The following is a 20,612-nucleotide window of genomic DNA, read 5'->3' as shown; positions in this document are numbered from 1 at the left end:
TTAAACATCCATTCGATATAGCAGGGCGACATAAGTCGTTCAAGTTAAACAGAATGAATGATCAAAGGCTTTGAAGAAAATAAAGTCGATCGGACCTTTCATGCTAAACCTATCAACAGACTTTGTAGCTCAGACCTTTTCCTATAATTTTTTTTATTTTTGGAAAGACGTTCAGAACAAAATTCAGTTCGGTAATTAAATAACCTTAAGAAAAGGAAAATACTAATAAATAAAAGCAACTTCAAGGAAAATCGAGTAAATACCAATAAACTTAACAGAGGGATAGAATCCACTACGGAAGTGGGTAAGTTTGAACTAGTGGAAGATGAATTATCAGGATATGTGCTCCTTCGAATTGGAGAACACGGGTCGAGGCAGCAACTTTGAGTTTCGGGTAAGAATGGATGGTTAATATATATCTTATATATGCACTTACTATGGTACTTAGTTTTCTGGAACGGAATCCATTCCGAATGCGGTGCGGCGGTATAATGCCATGCGAGGCGCCGAATTGGCGCAGTTGAAGCGTCAACGGGAAACGGGTAGATCCCATTTGCCCAGCATGCCGCGCTTCTGCAAGGTACGTCATCCTGGTCAGGATGTTAACAGCATGGTGACCTCCCGCGACCTGGACGTGGTCACCCAGCTGTCCCTCGACTCTAATCCCCTCTATAATGAGGATGAAGATGATAACAACAACGATGAGATGAACGATACGGTACAATATCCACAGCGTTCTGCACGTCTTTGTGGAGGAGCCGAGTCTATGAAAAAACAAAAAAACAAATCCAGGGACAGGAAAAAGATTTCCACGTCCAATAAAAAAAATCGTAATGTGGTTGCTGTTAATAATGGATATACCTTCGAGAGATTAAAGGAACTACATCGGGAAGTTTGTGAAGAGCTACAGACTATAAGTGAGTCAACTCCGATGCCAAGTCCCGAAGCCACACCGCGACCACCATCTGGGCCAAAAAGTGCCATCAAACAGCGAAAGATTCGGTTGAAAAGGCGGCAGGAAGTGCCGAGAAAACGCCAGGATTTGGAAAGAGAGCCAGCCGCATCTCAGGGCAATATTGGGTATGTATCCATCGAGGACTATCATAACCCGCAACCCAAATGGGTGGACATCATGCCCTCGGCGATGATGTCACAGGCGATAAATGTTAATGTCTGCCAGGTTAATAATGCCACGCCCTATTCGGCCTACGAATTCATGGAGCAAAACGGAACCATAGAGCCAGAACCACTGACACCCTTTTTCCTGGAGGATAGCGATCTGGAGAACGAGTATGCCGATCGTCAGGGCTATCTACGCTACGTGGAGCCACGACCACGCTTGACATCCAGTGAATTGGATCATGCAGATAGGAATCCCATCCAGCCATGCTTTGTTGAGCTGGAAAACCGCCCACACAGGGTCAGTTTACTCAGGAGTCTCACGCCCATGAGATATACCTCGCAGAGATCAGAGGAGACCTTACGAACCCGGCCAGCAGCAAGGTATCCGGATCAGGAAGTCGATGTACTGCCATTGGAGTTGCGCAAGGCTCAGAATCCTAGGAAGGGCAGTCAAAGGCAGGCATTACCAAGTGACAGGAAGGCTGGGAAATTTCGTAGGAATAATGTGATGGTCAAGGGAAATAAAAAAAACGCGCCGAACCCTAAGTCACGACTTTCTGCAAGGTCGGTCGGTGGAGATGAGGCTGTTCCCGTGACCATGAATCCACCGAATCCTCCTAGCCCACTGAAGGAGGTGGTGACCTCACCCGAAAGGCAAAACAAACGTCGCAAGCCCAAACCTATAGTGGTCTACAGTAAATCCCTGGAAGATCTGAAGTTTGAAAAACTGGGCATCTACAACAAGATCACCTTGACCCAGGAGCGGATCATTAATGCCCTGGACAAGCTGCAGAATAGTTTGCTGCAACTCCAGGTGCCCACTTGCAGTGCCCAGGAGCGACTGAAACGTCAGCGCAATGCCTTCGAATTTTGTGTGCGCTTCTCCAGGAACTTTTTATATCCCCTAAAGGGTATGATTGACGACGTCCGCCTCACCACTGTGGCCAGTTTCAATAGTGCCACCTCCAATGAGGCCTGCCAAAGGGTAGTGTGCGTCTATGGGCTGATGCAGCAGTCGATCCAGACTTATCAGCGACAACTACGATACTTTCTGCTGGAGAAGGTGCCTCAGAAGCTGAGTGCCCTCATCGAAATGATCTACACGATGACCAATTGCTGCTTGGACAAAGGCATGCTAGATCGAAATGATCCGGTGGTGGAGTGCCTGCTGGAACGGTGTACCCGATTTCTCAGCTTTATTGAGGATATGCAGGAGGAGCGCTTCAAATTGGCTCGTGAGGCAATGAGGCGTCTACACAAGGGTCCAAAGAACATCAACACCACTAACACCCCTGCCAAAAAGAAGAAGAAGAAGTCCTCTAGGGCAAATCCTACCAGGGCTCCCACTGTGCCCAGGCAGGAGAAGCTTCGCACTCACGAGCGCTATGATTTGAAGATGTGCCTCAATGATCTTAAGCTATACGAGCCACGTCTGGTGCCCAAGGAACGTCAGCAGGTAGATAAACTGCATCCTCGTACACGTCGTCCAAGGAATACGCTCAATATAACAGCGTCGAAGCCAGCGGAACTGTCTGGCGATCTGGAAATGCAATCCTTTCGTGGCGATGATATGCCAACCCAGATGCAAATGGCCGGCGATGGTGGCACCACCAGTTCGCTGAGCATGCCGCCCAATTTCGGTCATCGGGGCCAACCGATTGACGATGTCCAGCAGCTAGAAAATGCAGAGTATGCATCGCGAGAGGAGCAACTGCATCGTGCTTTGGTGGATGCCCTGCATTTGGTGTCTCGTTCGCAAGTGCAAAAGGTGCTCGATCCACTGATGCGATCGCTGGGCGTCATCCTGGGCGAAAAGGTCGGCGAAGGTGGAGGTGCAGACCAGAGGCAGTAGGCTTATAGTTCCATCCTGCAGGCTGTAGCCATCGCATCCAGGACACTGTCTAAATTGTTGTTTTGCAAAATTGCTTAATCCTTCTTACTTCTTATCATCATTAACTTCGCCTGCATTGATAAAGAGCGAAACTAAAAATACTAAATTGTTAAGTATTGGTAGAGAAAATAAAATGCTAATTTTGAACGAATGAAAGTGAAGAACTAAAGGGGTTAATTGTCAAGGAAATCTTAGCTACATAATTCACTTTTTTCTCTATAATGTTATCAAGAAATTGCTTTTAGATTTCCAACTTACTACTTCTGACAATCCAACAGAAAAGTTTAATCATAATTTGCTTTTTGTTTATTTGTAAGAGATATCAACAATGATTCAAGATTAATTTTGATTTATATACCATTTTATCAGATACTGTGTGCTGTTCGAAAACGATCAAGAGAACTTCACAGTGGGTAGACTTTTCTTTTGGGGCGTGGGGAGTGGGCGAGGTCTTGTGAGTGAGAGTGAGATAGAGAAGGACAGACGGCGTATATCAACTAAGGAGAATTATAATTATTTTAAGCATTAACAAAACCCACCTCCCCCGCCACCCATCGCACATCGCACCACCCACCCATCGAATGCACTTCTCGTGTTCCTGTCCATCAACTATTAATTTTTCGCCTCCTCGGAATTTTCATTTCCATTTCCATATTCACGACCTTGCTTTGCTTTCTTGCGGGGATTGGTTTAACAAATTGGATTACTACAAATACCATAAGAATAGATAATATACATAGATATTGAAGTGAATGGTACGGGTGCGTGTCCGGATCTTTTAGCCGGAGCAAGCCGTGCACAAGGGCTTGTTATCCTCCACGGCAAACGAACTGGCCGTGATAGGAGTGCCGCACTTCTGTAACCAGAAAATATTAATAAATTATATGCTTAGTTTAATATTTAACTATAGATTCTCACCTTGCACTGAAAGCAGTCGCGATGCCACTTGGCATTGAGGGCCACGATCGCGTTCTCCGTGATCGGCTGACCACATCCGGCACAGCGGGCGGCAAACAGCTGCTCGAAGTCCACGCGGCAGTAGGGATGTCCATCCCTTTCGTAGAAGGAAGTGCCTACTAGGGGCTTCTTGCATGGTCCGTTGCACACGAAGCAGTCCTCGTGCCACGACTTCTCCATGGCCTTAATGGTGCGCTAGGAAAATACATACAAATTTACATTAAAACATGGTTTTAAGCAGTGAATAGCTAGCTACTATATTAATATCTATAACTAAATGGATCATTAGCATACTTTCACGCTCTTGCAGAATCGGGGAAGCCAAAGCCCCAAGTTACAGCCAATAGCCAATAACGTAGAGTGCACACAATGTGCATATATAGAATTATTTATAATAATAATCAAAGCCAATCAATCGAGCACACACCCACGATGAGTTCAGCCCGACCTTGCGCAAATTTAAACAGCAAAAGTGGAATACTAAATGCTCTCCAAATAGAAGTATTTTCAGTAATCCATAAAGTGCAAATAATCTTTCAACCTAAAATTTTTTTCCGCGAAAAACTACAAATCTTTTACACTAAACATAGAACTTTGTTCAAATCAGTTTAGAAAACAAGCGGTAGAGTTGGGTGGTTATTCGTCATCATTATGAGTAATGAATTCATTTAATATGCTGGAAAAATATTGGCTAGTTATGGTATATGCGAGGGCTTAAATTTTGGCCAACAATTCTCAGAAGCAATTAAAAAGTATATATTCCGACATTTTCATTGGTTCCTGAAGTGCTTGAATGCAGTTTGAAAGGTGTAAAATTTGATAGCTTTTAGAAACGCTTTGGGTGCTGCCCAAAAGGTATAAAAATAGAAAGCTTTGGCTACTTTCTTGCATGTTTCCATTGGAAATTGTTTTAAAAATAGGAATCGCAATCACTTCCTTAATTAAATCGTCACTGAGCAAATATAAGAAGATATCCAAGTGGTTTTATGGCGCCGAGTATCTAGGTAAATGTTGACAATATTCATTACAACGATGCTCATAAAGCGGCTGATTTTATGGCAAACAGACGATGGGAATTATGGAGGGGCCAGCAGATAACCAAAACCACTGATGACAATACACCTAGGTATATGTACAACGAGAAATAACATTCCGTTTCTAATCACGTTAATTGTGGGTTTCCGGAAAGAAACAAATATGTGTAGTGCGAAAATTTAAATATTTCTTATACAAAAGGGCATCTTATATTTCAGGAAATATATTAGTATAGAAAGAACTATTTGCATACAAAAAAGCGTTACTATAAGCTATATTCTTAAGCATTCCCATCACTTACCTCCAGGATGGGCTGCTGGCAGCCAAAGCAGGTGCCCGAGTAGTTCTTCACGAAGCAGTCAGAGCAGACGGGCTCATCAGCCTGGATGTTGAAGGTGGCCTCTGAGATGGGACTGTGACAGTCCTTGCAGGCAAAGTGCTCCGGATGCCAAGTCTTGCCAAGCGCCGTGATGATGCGCTGCTCGATGACCTCATTGCACTTGTGACAAACTGACGCCGGCTCCGACTGGAAAACAAAAAAGAGAACATGGAGATGGAAGCCATTAATTTCGCACATTTCAAATGGAAATCACGTACTTCAAATATTTCATAATACACCATAATTCTGGACAATTATTCTGGGAGCGGGCAAATGAGATTCATCTGAGATTCATCAACTCATCGGCGGGTTCAAAAACCGCAGAGACAGCTGCTGGCGCAATTTTACGTAACCCAATACCAAATGCCAAAGGCCCCAGCCCAAAGAATCCCCGGCACAAATATCAAAATCTATATGTATATATATATATATATATATACTATATACTACAATAAACGATGAGCATCAGCGTAAAATTATTTACAAAGCAGCAGCAATAATAACATTAACATATTATACACTAATGAGTTAGACAAGTGGGTTGCCACAAGAGTTCTGGATAAGATTTTAAGGAGTAAGGTTTTAAAGTTTCAAATATTTGAAAGTTCATAGCTTCTTTTAAGAAAGAAAGTTGACCCCAAAAGTATGCAGTTTTGAAAAGCTAAACTCTAAAGTAATCTTTATTCGTTTGACCATAAGCACCTTCCGAATTTAGGCGTAATTGTGTTTTTTAGGGCCAACACCTCTACATTTGTTGCCCATGCTCAGCCATTAGCTTTTAGTATGCCCAGCAAGAGGTCTAACAATGACATTAACTAGCCTAGCACGTTTGGGCCATTAACACTTGGTGGCTTTCAGCTGGGACAGGATGTGCCACCCAAGAAGTCAGGTAAGAAGTTGGGTGTTGTCCATCTAGCCAACTGGCCACCTACATTAAATGAATTCTAAAACTGCAACGATTTCTCATGAAAATGCAGCTAAAGGCAGCCATAAATAAGCCAAATCAAGTGAATTATATGCAAATCGCAAGAGAGGGCTCTTTCGATGCTTTGCAGTTGCGATTTTATTTACATTTTGGTGTGCCGTAATTTTGAAAAATTTAATTTGCACAAATTAAACGCACATTTCCTTGCTTTTTTTTTGTTTAAAGTTTTATGCCAGATGTAGGAACAACAAGCATTTCTTTATGCATTAGACGACGTCTCACTTAGATCATCGCTAGAGTTAGAATCAAATTAAACAAACACGCACGAGAAAGATAGAGGGGTTTATGCCAAAAGAAAGAGAGGGGGCACTCTTAGGGGGCCAAGGGCAGCAGCTCTCTCGCACACACTTCAAATAAGTTTGCTTGGATAAAGAAAACAATAACAAAAGGCCACACACAACCAGAATACAAACAAAACACACACACGCCAAAAACAAGCCAGGCAACCGAAATCAAGCAAAATGTTCAGCGTCTAATGGGCAGCAAACAAACAAACAAATTGAAACCAAGATAAAACTACAAGGAGTTAAGTAATAATATATTTTATTATTTTAAGTAAATTGTAATTGGCCAAAGGAAGGTTCAACAACCTTCTACTTGGATGCTTAAAGGCATAGCAGAATCCATAAATTGAACTAATTAAGAATCGAAGTTGCCTGTTAACCCATCATTTAACCCACTGTCTGCCCGCATTTCTCTTACTCAGTTTAGTTTGAATTGCAATTTTCACGTTCATTACGATTCTGTTGACGATTTGCATTTCTTATCAGTTAATTGCCGCCATAGTGCAAGCGATTCCAATATTTTCCCCTTGAAATTGCCAAGAACAACACAAGCAGATGCAGCAAAAAAGAAAACAAAAAAAAATAGTAACAATTACAAAAAGAAGAAGAGAAATATATATAAACAGCACATCAGAGGCCACCGCAACAAGTTGAAAACAATTTCACAGTTTCTTGCCTTTTTGTATTTGGTTTATTCATAGGCGATAATTAAAATATTGAATGCATGAATCATTGGATGCATAGAAAATTTCCAGGGGGCTTGGGTGGCAATTCGAGGGGGTGGCGTCAAGTGCTCTCGATTGTTGTTATTGTTTTGCTTTGTGGCCATCAATCAGAGTTGTCAATCAGCGAGGAGCAACGAAATATGGCTTGGTATATGTATATGTTATACGAATATATATATGGCCTGTTTTGCCTTGGATTGGATAATTTGTAGCAGACGCCTCCAATAAGCAGAAGATCCCCCACACGCTCTAAGCATCGTGTGGCACACTATGCGTATACGTAATGGCTATTATCCCATTTAAACTGTGAGTGAAATGCCGAAATGGCTTTGTAATATACGGCAAATTGTATATAAATAAGATTATCTGCAGGCAAACTTTTGCCGAAGATCGATCGAGTGGATTATTCAAAGACTTTCTGTATAGCGAAAACATTTTGAAATTTGGGAAACAGTTTTGGGAATTAACTTGAAGATCTGCTAGAATAGTTTAAGACAACAGGAAGTAAGTCATAAATTTAACAAAATTATAGAACTTTCTTGATTATTAAAGAAAATAGAAAGTATAACTAATGGAATAATAACTTTAAAATAGGAAATGGTAAGTCAAATACAGTTTATGTTAGGCTAAAAGGAAGCCCAAATTTCTATAGAACGATCCACAGTTGTTGAGAACATCTTATAAAACCTTTTCTATTCTACTATTAAGGAAACTATTTAAAGATCACAAAGCCAAAGTCTAACAAATTGGCCTTAGCTTAGGTTAGGAAATGTGCCAAGCCCAAAAAGTCAAAACTAGCATTTATTTCCGTGCCGTTTGTTAGTCGGGTGAATAAACCAATTTCATTTATCAGTCGAGACGAGACGAGACTCTAGCCAGACCATCACTCTCTCTCCGATCTCGATTATTATAGTATAGTATAATGATGATGATGATGATGATGATCGCGGTGATGACTCTTCAAAACCTTCTGGTTAAGCAGGCTCGCCAAAGTGGCTGATTTATATGGCTCATTTTATTAAGCGGACAACGAATAAATCGCTTTGTAAATTGATGATATTTTTGTGTGTGTAAAGAGCAAGGGATGATATCATCATTCTGGGCTTAGCTTAACCTTAGGTCGGTAAATATATATATAAATATGTACATACATAAATACAGACAAATATATTTATGGAAAGCGAGGCCCTTAATCCGAACTTTTGCTTTCGCCCACTGATAAACACTGTTCGAATCTCGAATATTTTCCAAAACACGACATGATAAACGCCTACTAGGCAAGCACTCTTGGTAACTCTTGAAAATCGTTTTTTCGCGGTCTTACTATTTTTGTTTTTTGTATATATTTTCTTATTTTTAGTATGGTAATTAACATAAAGTCTAATAAGGCAACCAAACCATATTCGAGTGTGCGTGAATTTTATTTTTTTGTTTGTTTGTTTTTTTTTGTCTCTGTTTTTTTGGTAGCCAAAAGCCAGATGGATGACAATTTCAGTTGGTTTTAGTTGATTTCGCTGGCAGTTGACACTCTCAAAATTCCGCTCACACACTTGTGCCATGAATCTTGCACATGGAAAGCAGAAAACCGAAAACCGAAAACTGAAAACTTATAGGCCGAAAACCGAAAGCGGAAAATCCAAACACACACACACTCTATGAATGGGTGGCCAATGCGGCGTATGAGCAATCTCCAACCTGTTTGAAAAACGCCCACGCCGGAGAATTGGGACTGGATTTGGATTTGGGCTTTCGTTTGGGCGACAACGCCAGCCAGCTGGGCGACCAGTTGGAAAGTGATTTGCATTTGGAGCACCCAGCCTCCCACTACCCACACTTTTTTCCGCACCGAAATGGTTAAAATATTTCACTTACCATTTTGTTTGCTGTTTCGCTGCCCGTTCCTTAAGTTGAACTTTTTCGTTGATTTTTGAACTTAAAAAAAATCAAAAAAAATATATGGTTGACATTAGTTTTAGGTAAGCTGTTGTTACGGAGAGAAAACAGGCACTAACTGGTGAAGGGGATAACGTAAACAAAAAATAAAAACAACACACTGATTTCACGGCCTGCTAAAATGAAATATTTGCAAAGGAATTCCTAATGAAAACATATTTTTATGCTTATCTGTTGTTCACTAACATAATAATCTGTTAACCAACTAATCTGTTAACCAACTTATTAAGTACAAATACTAGAGTTTCTTAGGTATAAAATTGAAAAATAGTTTAAAAATGTAATAATTACATTTAACAGTGGTAAACTTAACATTTAATTCTTCATTACAACATAATACATAACATAAATTTAAATAATTTCTTCACAAACTCCATAAATTGAATACCAAATCTGACCCATCACACCTCGACAAAACAAAGTAACCCTCTAGCAAAAGCTGTCAACTTTGAAATATAAAAAAAAACAGACGGCATCAAACAATTCAAGTAATTGCAGCAAATATTAAAAAGTTTCCCCTCGGAATTTTGCGTATATATTTTTTTGTGTTTTTGTTTGTTTTCTTTTGTGTACCGTACAAATTTCAGTTGAAAACCGGGATAGAAAAGGGCAGTGGCGACGATAAAAAACACGCGAAACGTTGGCAGAGCGCGAAAAAAAAACAGGCCAAAAACACCGCGAATCGTATTTCGCACGGGGCTATATAGTATAGTTATATAAATCGGATCGGATCGTATCGAACCGAACCGGCGAGCGTCGACCAAGAAACTGAAACTAAACCGCCGACAGTTGCCGGCGTGCGAGGCAGCGCAGCAGCAGAGGTGCGACCGAGGAGTAGCAGAAGAGCAGCGACGGTATGGAATTGAAATTAGTAGGGCCGGAGCTGCTGCTGCCGTCGCTGCCGGCGTCGTCGTCGCGTCAGTTGGTGCGCAGGCGCAGTGTCCGCGATACGATGACCTCGAGAGGACAGCGGCACAAGAGCCCTGTCCTCAAGAGGTGCAGGTTGGCGCCGCCCTCACCCGGTAACATTGCCGTGGTGCGACCCTTCAGTACCACCACTTGGATAAAGCGGGATCGGGAGATACAACGACAGCCACCAACGCCAAAACCACCAAAGCAAATATTGTCAGCCAAGGTATGGCTAATCCTAATCCATATAGTCCATAAAATAATCAACCAGTTAATTAAATTTCTATAAATAATTATATAAATACTTACAAGGCTCTTGGCTTATTAAATCCTTATTCGGATGATGCGACTCCAAAGGATCGTCGCACTGTGACTCAACGGAACCGGCGGTCACCGGAGGTCAAGACCTCGAATCAGCAACCATTGGCACAAACCTCTCGATCAGCCTTTGGTAGGCAGTCTGCTCCAGCGTTTCGGAAACCTGCTCTACCACCGCCTTGCACTAGGAAACGTCAAAATCTTCGGGATGTTCGTGCAAAGGTCGACTCTCATCTATGTTCACAATTCGCCAGCCACCCATGTCCACCTACTAAGCACCGCTCACGTCCACCTTGTCAGCCTGTTAAAAACAAATCTCTGGCGGAGGCCCACCAACAGTTGGAGCTGCTCCTTACGAGGATCGAGCGAGCTACCGATTATGATTCACCCCCACAGTCTGTCGCAGGCACCAAGAAAATAGGTGGGACCAAGGTCTCCAAGGGGGTTAGCCGCCAGATGGGGCAACCACCGCCAGTTCCAGCTGGTTCGCCAATGCTCAGCGCCCGAAGTAACTACACTATGTCGCAAACTGATGTAATGATCGGTAATTCGGAAGAGGATCGTGATTGTAGTCTCTTGCCCGAAGTCGTACCGCTCGTCCAGAATCCGCAGCGTCTGCCGCCGGCTCAGCGGGATGCGCTGCTGGAGCTTCTGCAGCGGTCCGAGCAGCACGACAAGGGCATCGTGGACATTGTGGGCAGCTCAACCGGGGATCTCTCCCGGGACACCATGCTGATGCTGCTCCAGATGCTGTGAGTATTCCTAGAAAAATCTATTTAAAAACTCTTTACTATTAAAAATTAATTTAAAAAAATGGGTAAAATAGTTTTAGAAGTCGGCAAATGTAATTTTTAAAAACCAATAATAGTTACTTTTTTCAGTTACGGCTATAAAATTGATTCGGTTATTACGGTTCAAACGGTTTAATGGTTACGGTTTCGGTTGGCTACCCAGGTGGCAGCAATATCTAAAAATAATAATCAAATAATGTTTCTCCAGATGCTGTAAGTGCCCCATACAGCTGAGGTGCAGAAAGAGAGATCGATAATTGTAACGTGAAATTTCTGATTGTTAGGCAATTTTTATGGGGAAAACTATAAAAGTTAAATATTTTTAATATATTACAAGGAAATATATTTTAAAAATTAAGATACTGCTATAATAGGTTCAATATTTCAAATAACAAAGTTTATAAAATACCCATAGATACGTTAATACGTGAAAATAATCCAAGTTACTGTGATTTTTACTGCTATTTTGCTTACCTCCACTGTCCGAGTAGCAGCGACGCAGCGGCGCTGCGATTGCGACTTCTCAGCGGCAGAGCCAGCGCCAAAATGATGTCATCGCCGGTCGTCAGCTGAGAGAGTGTGGGGTCGAGCAAGACAGAGGGCAATGGGGAGCGAGAGTGGGAGTCAGCTGGCAATGCTCCTCCGCTGACGCCATCTGCTCTGCCGGCTTCACTGTCGATGCTCTGCCCGTGTAGAAGTTACTCATATACACTAATTCACCTCAGCCGGCATTTAAAGCAACAACAACAGCTAAATAATAACTAAGAAAGGAGCAATAGCAAAAACCACACCAACAACAAGGCCCTCTGTTATATTTTGGTTTTTATTTTGCTTTATTTTGTTTTGGTTTTCGAACTCTCTTTTTCGTACTCTCTTCTTTTGACCCTTTTTTTGGCTCCAATTCTATAAGCCTATTCGATAGTCGTTATACCCTGTAATGCTTACGAAATATTATTATTTTCCAGTCAAAGTTCCTAAACTTTGTACGTCCGGACATTATACACTTTTCCTTAAAAATATTTGTGGACAATTTTATTGATTGGCATTTTATTACGTACCTGAATTTTAAACACTTTTTTTGTTATTCGCCCACTTATCAATTTTATGGCAGCCAAAATAGTGCCATAAACTTAAAAGTGGCAGCCACCTTAAAAGTGTAATAAGCATTGTTATATCATGGAATTCATTTGAAATTATCATTATTATGAAAGTTTTTAGCATTTTATCAGAACTAGGAAACCCCCTAAGTTTTTATCGGTTGCTACTTGTGTACCCCCAACTGTTCGAAATTCGAAATGCTAAAGATCGATTTAAATACTAATTTCAATTTAATTATGTTAATTGTTTTCATATGATTAATACGGCGGTGCATTTTTTATTATACCAGCAAAATCCCACTTTAAATATTACATTTTGTATTTCATTTGCAAACTTCCCCGGCATAAAGGCTTAGTTTTATCTAACCGTTAAGATAGTCAAAGCCGGTGACTAATGGCAAGTTCAGGGTCGCCTTGCACGATGCTCTCCCTCTGATATTTTGGATTACTGGCTTTATATGGTTCTGGTTTTTGGGTCATTACTGGCTCCGTTAATGTCTCATGTCTCACATTTTTTTCTGTTTGTTTTTTTTTGTCTTTAGAGTGTGCAAATTAAGCAGTTGTTGGTTTTTGTTCATTTTTTTTTTGGCTTTTTTGCAAGTTGGTCTTTTGCTGATATGAAGAACGCCCGTAATCAAATACTACGATCACCGGGCGCTAATCGACAACTGTTTGCAGTTGGAATTTGCGTTATATGGGCGTATATTATGTGTATATGTATAGTGTGCATATACTGAGCTATAGCTACGTGTGTGACTATATTTACCTTGCCAAACTCCGATATCGGTTAATAGCTGGGGGGCTATAAATAGTGCTGGGCTCTACTCAACTGCAACCCTTTTAACCTTTCGATATAGCCACCCATAAATCCAGAACCCACTTAGTTCTCATGACTTTATTTCGTCATTTTCTCCACTCTGAATTTTTTCTAGCCAAGTTGATTTCTTTTTGTTTTTTTTTTCTTGTTGCCGATGCGCTTTATTTGTTTGATCAATAAATTTGGCTTTGCCATTTAGCAAACCTCAATGCTCCCTATCTCTTTCTGGCAGAGGGTTGCCTCATCGGGCGGTGTTTATTAATTAATTCTTCTACGGTTTTTGGCTTCTCCATTTCCAAGTTTGATTGTGTCATATTATTTACGTGCGCTATCACTGCGATTCGAAGGGGGTTTCTAAAGAAGAAGAGGGTTGGTTGGGTGGCTAAGGGGCCACAACCTTAACCCAAGTGACCTAGGCAATGAATAAAGGAACAAATGAATGAATCGCGTAATTTTTACTCTAGATAAGCATTCAGTGCCTTATGGCTATAAAATGTCTTTCAAAAATGTAAGGGTTTCGTATAATAAACCTTCTAATAATTACTTTAAAGTGACTCCAAATTCAAATATAAATATAATTGTAAAGTAATACATAACAATATAATAAAAGCCGTCACAAATATCTAGAATCTACGTCATCAAAAAGCCAAGAAGTTTATCTAAAAAAAAAATATTATTTGCCTTTCCTCACATAGAGCAATATATCGACTAAAAATTACGAAAAGAAAATATATAAAGGGTATTTAAAAATGGTGCTTTGGACAAAACGATTTGTTTTAATTTTCCTATTTTTGGTATTGGCCTTGAGGCCTCTGCCTTCCACTATCACTGCAGAAAAGAAAGAAGGGGTGGATGGCTGGGAGGTTTGGTTTTTGTTCATTATTTTTTGGGGGCTTGGAAGTTCGTGTGCAGTTCCCGGAGGGGTAAGAAAACTTGCGTGACGGCAGCCCATATGAAAGCTAATGCCAACAGCTCCCCGGACACCTCTTTCCAGGGGAATAACACCAAGCTGATGCAATAACTCAACTTTATCTATAGAGGGAATACCAGTATAGGTTTGATATTATCATTTCTATTTCTTGACTTCTGGCTTTAAAGTATGTCTCTTTAAATAATCTTGTGCATGTCAATCAAATCCTTATCAATATTAAGAAGTACTATAAAAGAGTTAATTACTGATACATAAATAATGTTATATAACTTCCCCTTGATTGATTGGTTGCTCTGTTTTTTGTAGACCCCTTAGCCTGGATGAGTCTCCATACAGTGAGAAGTTCTGGGAAGGACATCGTTACTTGAAGGAGCGCCAAAAGCTGCAGCAGAAACTGCGACCCGGCGACGAACGTTTCAAGGAGGTTAAGGTCTTGCGGGATCCCAACGGTTATACCTACTTCTCTCGCACTTTGGAGGAGGAGCTGCAGGACGAAAAGAAAGTACTAGACTATATGGAGGCGGAGTTTCAAAGAAATGGAAGAAGACCTAATCAGCAGGGAGATAATCTACCTACCGGTCACCCTGTCGACTATTATCCACTGAACGATCGCCAGGAAAAGGCGATGCGGGAAAGGGCAGAACTGGAGCGGCACAAACAGATGGTGATAAACTGCCGGGAACAGCGACGCCAAAAGGAGAACCAAAAGCAGCAGAGCTGTTCCTCCGCCCCAGAAGGAAATTGCATCGAGAATCCGCAATCTGCAGAATCATTTGATCCGTGGAACAGCCTCCTTAAGGATCGAGACCGCTTTCAGGCTCACTGCAATCGCAGCTGTTTCTACAATAATTCGCGAAGCTCAGTACCCTGGAAAATATATGCCAAGTGAGAATATAAGATCGAAATACCTATAGTTTATATAATAATACTTTATACATTTTTCATCATTATAGAGTGGCCAGCAATCTCAGTTCGCATCTAATCAAGAGCTTGGATGTTGAATTTCATCGTAGTGTGGCAAACTATATCAAAAATCTTGTAGGACGTAAATTTACTTTATAGATATATCGGCGACTTTCATATTTTACACAACTTAACGCAGAGCTTTTAAATTGATTAATTATATCCTAACTGATATAATATATTTGACAAATTGGGAGTGTATTACAAATTGTGCGATTTTAAAAATTGTATAAAAACAATAATGTAAATATAAAATTTGTTGTATGTGTGGAAATCGAGACTACTATTTATTTGATATGAACCCCAAAAGTAGGCAAGCATAATAATAAAATAATTATATTTTTAAAATTAACTTAACTTAAATACTGACTGGTTTGTGTATCCAACAGCTGGACAACGACATGAAATCAAATAACGGGCCCAACAAGGTATGACATTCCCAATTCGGCCATTTTTGAAGTCGTGTCAACTTTTTTACAACGGAAAATAGTGTAAACGCTTTTTAAAGGAAAATTGTCAGTTTATACCTATAACGTTGACAAAACCAAGCCCTATTAGGTATTACATTCCTCATTTGGACCATTTTTGGCTGAATTGATATTCTTGCGCCCAAAATTAAGTATACGTCTTTTGGCAGTAGAGTGCCCGACTTTGTTGCAGTTTCTTAGGTCTAATTTTGTTAAAACAAGCCGCATGGCTAAAACAATGTATGTTTTATACAGCTTACAACCAACACTTCAAGCCCCTATACCGACTTCTTACAGTAGTGTACTGCTCTTTTGCTGCGAGTGCTGATTTCATGGCTAAAAAGTCAAAATGCAATATTTGATGCGGTTTTGTGCTGCTAACGACCAATACTAACCACCCCTATCACTCGTTTTTCAATTTTGGGAAAGTTAGCTGTGCTATGGCTAAAAAACTAAAATTTTTGCGCCCAAAATCAAGTATACGCCGTTTGGCAACAGAGAGCCCGACTTGGTTGCAGTTTCTTAGCTCTAATTTTGCTCAGAAAAGACGCACAGCTAAAACAGTGACTGCTTTATTCAGCTTACAGCCACCACTTTAAGCCCCTATACCCACGTTTTACAGTGGTGTACTGCTCTTTTGCTGCGTGTGCTGATTTCATGGCTAAAAAATCAAAATGCAATATTTGTTGCGGGTTTTTAGCTCTAGCTCGGCCAAAACAAGACGCACAGCCAAAAGAACGACTGTTTTGTGCTGCTAACGACCAATACTAACCACCCCTATCACTCGTTTTTCGATTTTGGGAAAGTCAATTTTGACCCAAATTTCGCATTTTTGATAAGGGGTACCATCATCAAAATTTTCAAAAATGGGCCCAAAATGAAGTTTCCCAGATTTGAATGCAAACCAATTGGGAATCATGGCAATCAAGTTACGAGCCATACGAGGTATTACATTCCTCATTTGGCCCATTTTTGGCTGTGCTATTGCCAAAAACTGATTTTTTATGCCCGAAATTATGCTACGTCTGTTGACAGCAGAGATCCTGGCTTTGTTGCAGTTTCTTAGCTCTAACTTTGCTCAGAAAAGACGCACAGCTAAAACAGTGACTGTTTTATTCAGCTTACAGCCACCACTTTAAGCCCCTATACCCACTTTTTACAGTGGTGTACTGCTCTTTTGCTGCGAGTGCTGATTTCATGGCTAAAAAATTAAAATGCAATATTTGTTGCGGGTTTTTAGCTCTAGCTCGGCCAAAACAAGACGCACAGCCAAAAGAACGACTGTTTCGTGCTGCTAACGACCAACACTAACCACCCTTAGCACCCCTTTTTCGATTTTGGGAAAGTTAGCTGTGCTATGGCTAAAAAACTGAAATTTTTGCGCCCAAAATCAAGTATACGCCGTTTGGCAGTAGAGAGCCCGACTTTGTTGCAGTTTCTTAGCTCTAACTTTGCTCAGAAAAGACGCACAGCTAAAACAGTGACTGTTTAATTCAGCTTACAGCCACCACTTTAAGCCCCTATACCCACTTTTTACAGTAGTGTACTGCTCTTTTCCTGCGAGTGCTGATTTTAAGGCTAAAAAATCAAAATGCAATATTTGTTGCGGGTCTTTAGCTCTAGCTCGGCCAAAACAAGACGCACAGCCAAAAGAACGACTGTTTTGTGCTGCTAACGACCAATACTAACCACCCCTATCACTCGTTTTTCGATTTTGGGTAAGTCAATTTTGACCCAAATTTCGCATTTTTGATAAGGGGTACCATCATCAAAATTTTCAAAAATGGGCCCAAAATGAAGTTTCCCAGATTTGAATGCAAACCAATTGGGAATCATGGCAATCAAGTTACGAGCCATACGAGGTATTACATTCCTCATTTGGCCCATTTTTGGCTGTGCTATGGCTAAAAAACTATTATTCTTGCGCCCAAAATCAAGTATACGCATTTTGGCAGTAGAGAGCCCGACTTTGTTGCAGTTTCTTAGCTCTAACTGTGCTGTGGCTAAAAAACTGAAGTTTTTGCGCCCAAAATCAAGTATACGCCGTTTGGCAGCAGAGAGCCCGACTTGGTTGCAGTTTCTTAGCTCTAATTTTGCTCAGAAAAGACGCACAGCTAAAACAGTGACTGCTTTATTCAGCTTACAGCCACCACTTTAAGCCCCTATACCCACGTTTTACAGTAGTGTACTGCTCTTTTGCTGCGATTGTTAATTTCAAGGCTAAAAAATCAAAATGCAATATTTGTTGCGGGTTTTCAGCTCTAGCTCGGCCAAAACAAGACGCACAGAAAAGAACGACTGTTTTGTGCTGCTAACGACCAATACTAACCACCCCTATCACTCGTTTTTCGATTTTGGGAAAGTTAGCTGTGCTATGGCTAAAAAACTGAAATTTTTGCGCCCAAAATCAAGTATACGCCGTTTGGCAGCAGAGAGCCCGACTTTGTTGCAGTTTCTTAGCTCTAACTTTGCTCAGAAAAGACGCACAGCTAAAACAGTGACTGCTTTATTCAGCTTACAGCCACCACTTTAAGCCCCTATACCCACGTTTTACAGTAGTGTACTGCTCTTTTGCTGCGATTGTTAATTTCAAGGCTAAAAAATCAAAATGCAATATTTGTTGCGGGCTTTCAGCTCTAGCTCGGCCAAAACAAGACGCACAGTATCTTAGCTCTAACTTTGCTCAGAAAAGACGCACAGCTAAAACAGTGACTGCTTTATTCAGCTTACAGCCACCACTTTAAGCCCCTATACCCACTTTTTACAGTAGTGTACTGCTCTTTTCCTGCGAGTGCTGATTTCAAGGCTAAAAAATCAAAATGCAATATTTGTTGCGGGTCTTTAGCTCTAGCTCGGCCAAAACAAGACGCACAGCCAAAAGAACGACTGTTTTGTGCTGCTAACGACCAATACTAACCACCCCTATCACTCGTTTTTCGATTTTGGGTAAGTCAATTTTGACCCAAATTTCGCATTTTTGATAAGGGGTACCATCATCAAAATTTTCAAAAAATGGGCCCAAAATGAAGTTTCCCAGATTTGAATGCAAACCAATTGGGAATCATGGCAATCAAGTTACGAGCCATACGAGGTATTACATTCCTCATTTGGCCCATTTTTGGCTGTGCTATTGCCAAAAAACTGATTTTTTATGCCCGAAATTATGCTACGTCTGTTGACAGCAGAGATCCTGGCTTTGTTGCAGTTTCTTAGCTCTTACTTTGCTCAGAAAAGACGCACAGCTAAAACAGTGACTGCTTTATTCAGCTTACAGCCACCACTTTAAGCCCCTATACCCACTTTTTACAGTGGTGTACTGCTCTTTTGCTGCGAGTGCTGATTTCATGGCTAAAAAATCAAAATGCAATATTTTTTGCGGGTTTTTAGCTCTAGCTCGGCCAAAACAAGACGCACAGCCAAAAGAACGACTGTTTCGTGCTGCTAACGACCAACACTAACCACCCCTAGCACCCCTTTTTGGATTTTGGGAAAGTTACTTGTGCTATGGCTAAAAAACTGAAATGTTTGCGCCCAAAATCAAGTATACGCATTTTGGCAGTAGAGAGCCCGGCTTTGTTGCAGTTTCTTAGCTCTTACTTTGCTCAGAAAAGACGCACAGCTAAAACAGTGACTGCTTTATTCAGCTTACAGCCACCACTTTAAGCCCCTATACCCACTTTTTACAGTGGTGTACTGCTCTTTTGCTGCGAGTGCTGATTTCATGGCTAAAAAATCAAAATGCAATATTTTTTGCGGGTTTTTAGCTCTAGCTCGGCCAAAACAAGACGCACAGCCAAAAGAACGACTGTTTCGTGCTGCTAACGACCAACACTAACCACCCCTAGCACCCCTTTTTCGATTTTGGGAAAGTTAGCTGTGCTATGGCTAAAAAACTGAAATGTTTGCGCCCAAAATCAAGTATACGCCGTTTGGCAGCAGAGAGCCCGACTTTGTTGCAGTTTCTTAGCTCTAACTTTGCTCAGAAAAGACGCACAGCTAAAACAGTGACTGTTTTATTCAGCTTACAGCCACCACTTTAAGCCCCTATACCCACTTTTTACAGTGGTGTTCTGCTCTTTTTGCTGCGAGTGCTGATTTCAAGGCTAAAAAATCAAAATGCAATATTTGTTGCGGGTTTTTAGCTCTAGCTCGGCCAAAACAAGACGCACAGCCAAAAGAACGACTGTTTTGTGCTGCTAACGACCAATACTAACCACCCCTATCACTCGTTTTTCGATTTTGGGAAAGTCAATTTTGACCCAAATTTCGCATTTTTGATAAGGGGTACCATCATCAAAATTTTCAAAAATGGGCCCACAATGAAGTTTCCCAGATTTGAATGCAAACCAATTGGGAATCATGGCAATCAAGTTACGAGCCATACGAGGTATTACATTCCTCATTTGGCCCATTTTTGGCTGTGCTATTGCCAAAAAACTGATTTTTTATGCCCGAAATTATGCTACGTCTGTTGACAGCAGAGATCCTGGCTTGGTTGCAGTTTCTTAGCTCTAATTTTGCTCAGAAAAGACGCACAGCTAAAACAGTGACTGCTTTGTTCAGCTTACAGCCACCACTTTAAGCCCCTATACCCACTTTTTACAGTGGTGTACTGCTCTTTTGCTGCGAATGCTGATTTCATGGCTAAAAAATCAAAATGCAATATTTGTTGCGGGTTTTTAGCTCTAGCTCGGCCAAAACAAGACGCACAGCCAAAAGAACGACTGTTTCGTGCTGCAAACGACCAACACTAACCACCCCTCTCGTTTTTCGATTTTGGGAAAGTTAGCTGTGCTATGGCTAAAAAACTGAAATTTTTGCGCCCAAAATCAAGTATACGCCGTTTGGCAGTAGAGAGCCCGACTTTGTTGCAGTTTCTTAGCTCTAACTTTGCTCAGAAAAGACGCACAGCTAAAACAGTGACTGTTTTATTCAGCTTACAGCCACCACTTTAAGCCCCTATACCCACTTTTTACAGTGGTGTACTG

At 41.0% G+C, this 20,612-nt stretch overlaps 3 protein-coding genes across 4 annotated transcripts; 2 read left to right on the top strand and 1 right to left on the bottom strand.

The window, feature by feature from the left end:
* The first annotated feature begins 44 nt into the window (after positions 1–44).
* LOC108103982 lies at positions 45–3,158 on the top strand. Its single transcript, XM_017209767.2, has 3 exons — positions 45–191; positions 247–394; positions 449–3,158. The coding sequence occupies exons 2-3, from the start codon at positions 326–328 to the stop codon at positions 2,972–2,974; spliced, it is 2,595 nt and encodes an 864-aa protein (XP_017065256.2). The 5' UTR covers positions 45–191; positions 247–325; the 3' UTR covers positions 2,975–3,158.
* Positions 3,159–3,304: 146 nt separating this feature from the next.
* On the bottom strand, positions 3,305–10,090 carry LOC108103997 (transforming growth factor beta-1-induced transcript 1 protein). Of its 2 annotated transcripts, none has more exons than XM_017209785.2 (5): positions 9,905–10,090; positions 9,251–9,310; positions 5,307–5,531; positions 3,932–4,165; positions 3,305–3,869 (listed from the first exon to the last, which is right to left on the bottom strand). In XM_017209785.2, exons 2-5 carry the CDS (start codon positions 9,251–9,253, stop codon positions 3,792–3,794), a joined length of 540 nt encoding a protein of 179 aa, XP_017065274.1. In that variant the 5' UTR covers positions 9,254–9,310; positions 9,905–10,090; the 3' UTR covers positions 3,305–3,791. The 2 variants fall into 2 exon arrangements, with proteins under 2 accessions (XP_017065274.1, XP_017065275.1); XM_017209786.2 differs by having other exon boundaries at positions 9,910–10,090.
* A 79-nt stretch (positions 10,091–10,169) lies between these two features.
* LOC108103996 lies at positions 10,170–15,431 on the top strand. Its single transcript, XM_017209784.2, has 4 exons — positions 10,170–10,466; positions 10,553–11,310; positions 14,501–15,079; positions 15,148–15,431. Exons 1-4 carry the CDS (start codon positions 10,188–10,190, stop codon positions 15,254–15,256), a joined length of 1,725 nt encoding a protein of 574 aa, XP_017065273.2. The 5' UTR covers positions 10,170–10,187; the 3' UTR covers positions 15,257–15,431.
* Positions 15,432–20,612: the final 5,181 nt, after the last annotated feature.

This window comes from Drosophila eugracilis, unplaced genomic scaffold (genome assembly GCF_018153835.1).
Source record: "Drosophila eugracilis isolate 14026-0451.02 unplaced genomic scaffold, ASM1815383v1 contig_2163, whole genome shotgun sequence".
Lineage (NCBI taxonomy): Eukaryota > Metazoa > Arthropoda > Insecta > Diptera > Drosophilidae > Drosophila > Drosophila eugracilis.
The sequence above is the reverse complement of the archived record's forward strand: the minus strand, read 5'-3'. Positions and strand labels throughout refer to the sequence as shown.

Excerpts from the sequence above, each read along its gene's own strand:
- LOC108103982 (XM_017209767.2), top strand. The coding sequence starts at position 326 with ATGAATTATCAGGATATGTGCTCCTTCGAATTGGAGAACACGGGTCGA. Across the intron at positions 395-448 it reads GCAGCAACTTTGAGTTTCGG|TTTTCTGGAACGGAATCCAT; the intron begins GTAAGAATGGAT and ends TATGGTACTTAG.
- LOC108103997 (XM_017209785.2), bottom strand. Across the intron at positions 4,166-5,306 it reads GCCAGCAGCCCATCCTGGAG|CGCACCATTAAGGCCATGGA; the intron begins GTAAGTGATGGG and ends GTATTTTCCTAG. Across the intron at positions 3,870-3,931 it reads GCGACTGCTTTCAGTGCAAG|AAGTGCGGCACTCCTATCAC; the intron begins GTGAGAATCTAT and ends TTCTGGTTACAG.
- LOC108103996 (XM_017209784.2), top strand. The coding sequence starts at position 10,188 with ATGGAATTGAAATTAGTAGGGCCGGAGCTGCTGCTGCCGTCGCTGCCG. Across the intron at positions 10,467-10,552 it reads AGCAAATATTGTCAGCCAAG|GCTCTTGGCTTATTAAATCC; the intron begins GTATGGCTAATC and ends AATACTTACAAG. Across the intron at positions 15,080-15,147 it reads CCCTGGAAAATATATGCCAA|AGTGGCCAGCAATCTCAGTT; the intron begins GTGAGAATATAA and ends TCATCATTATAG.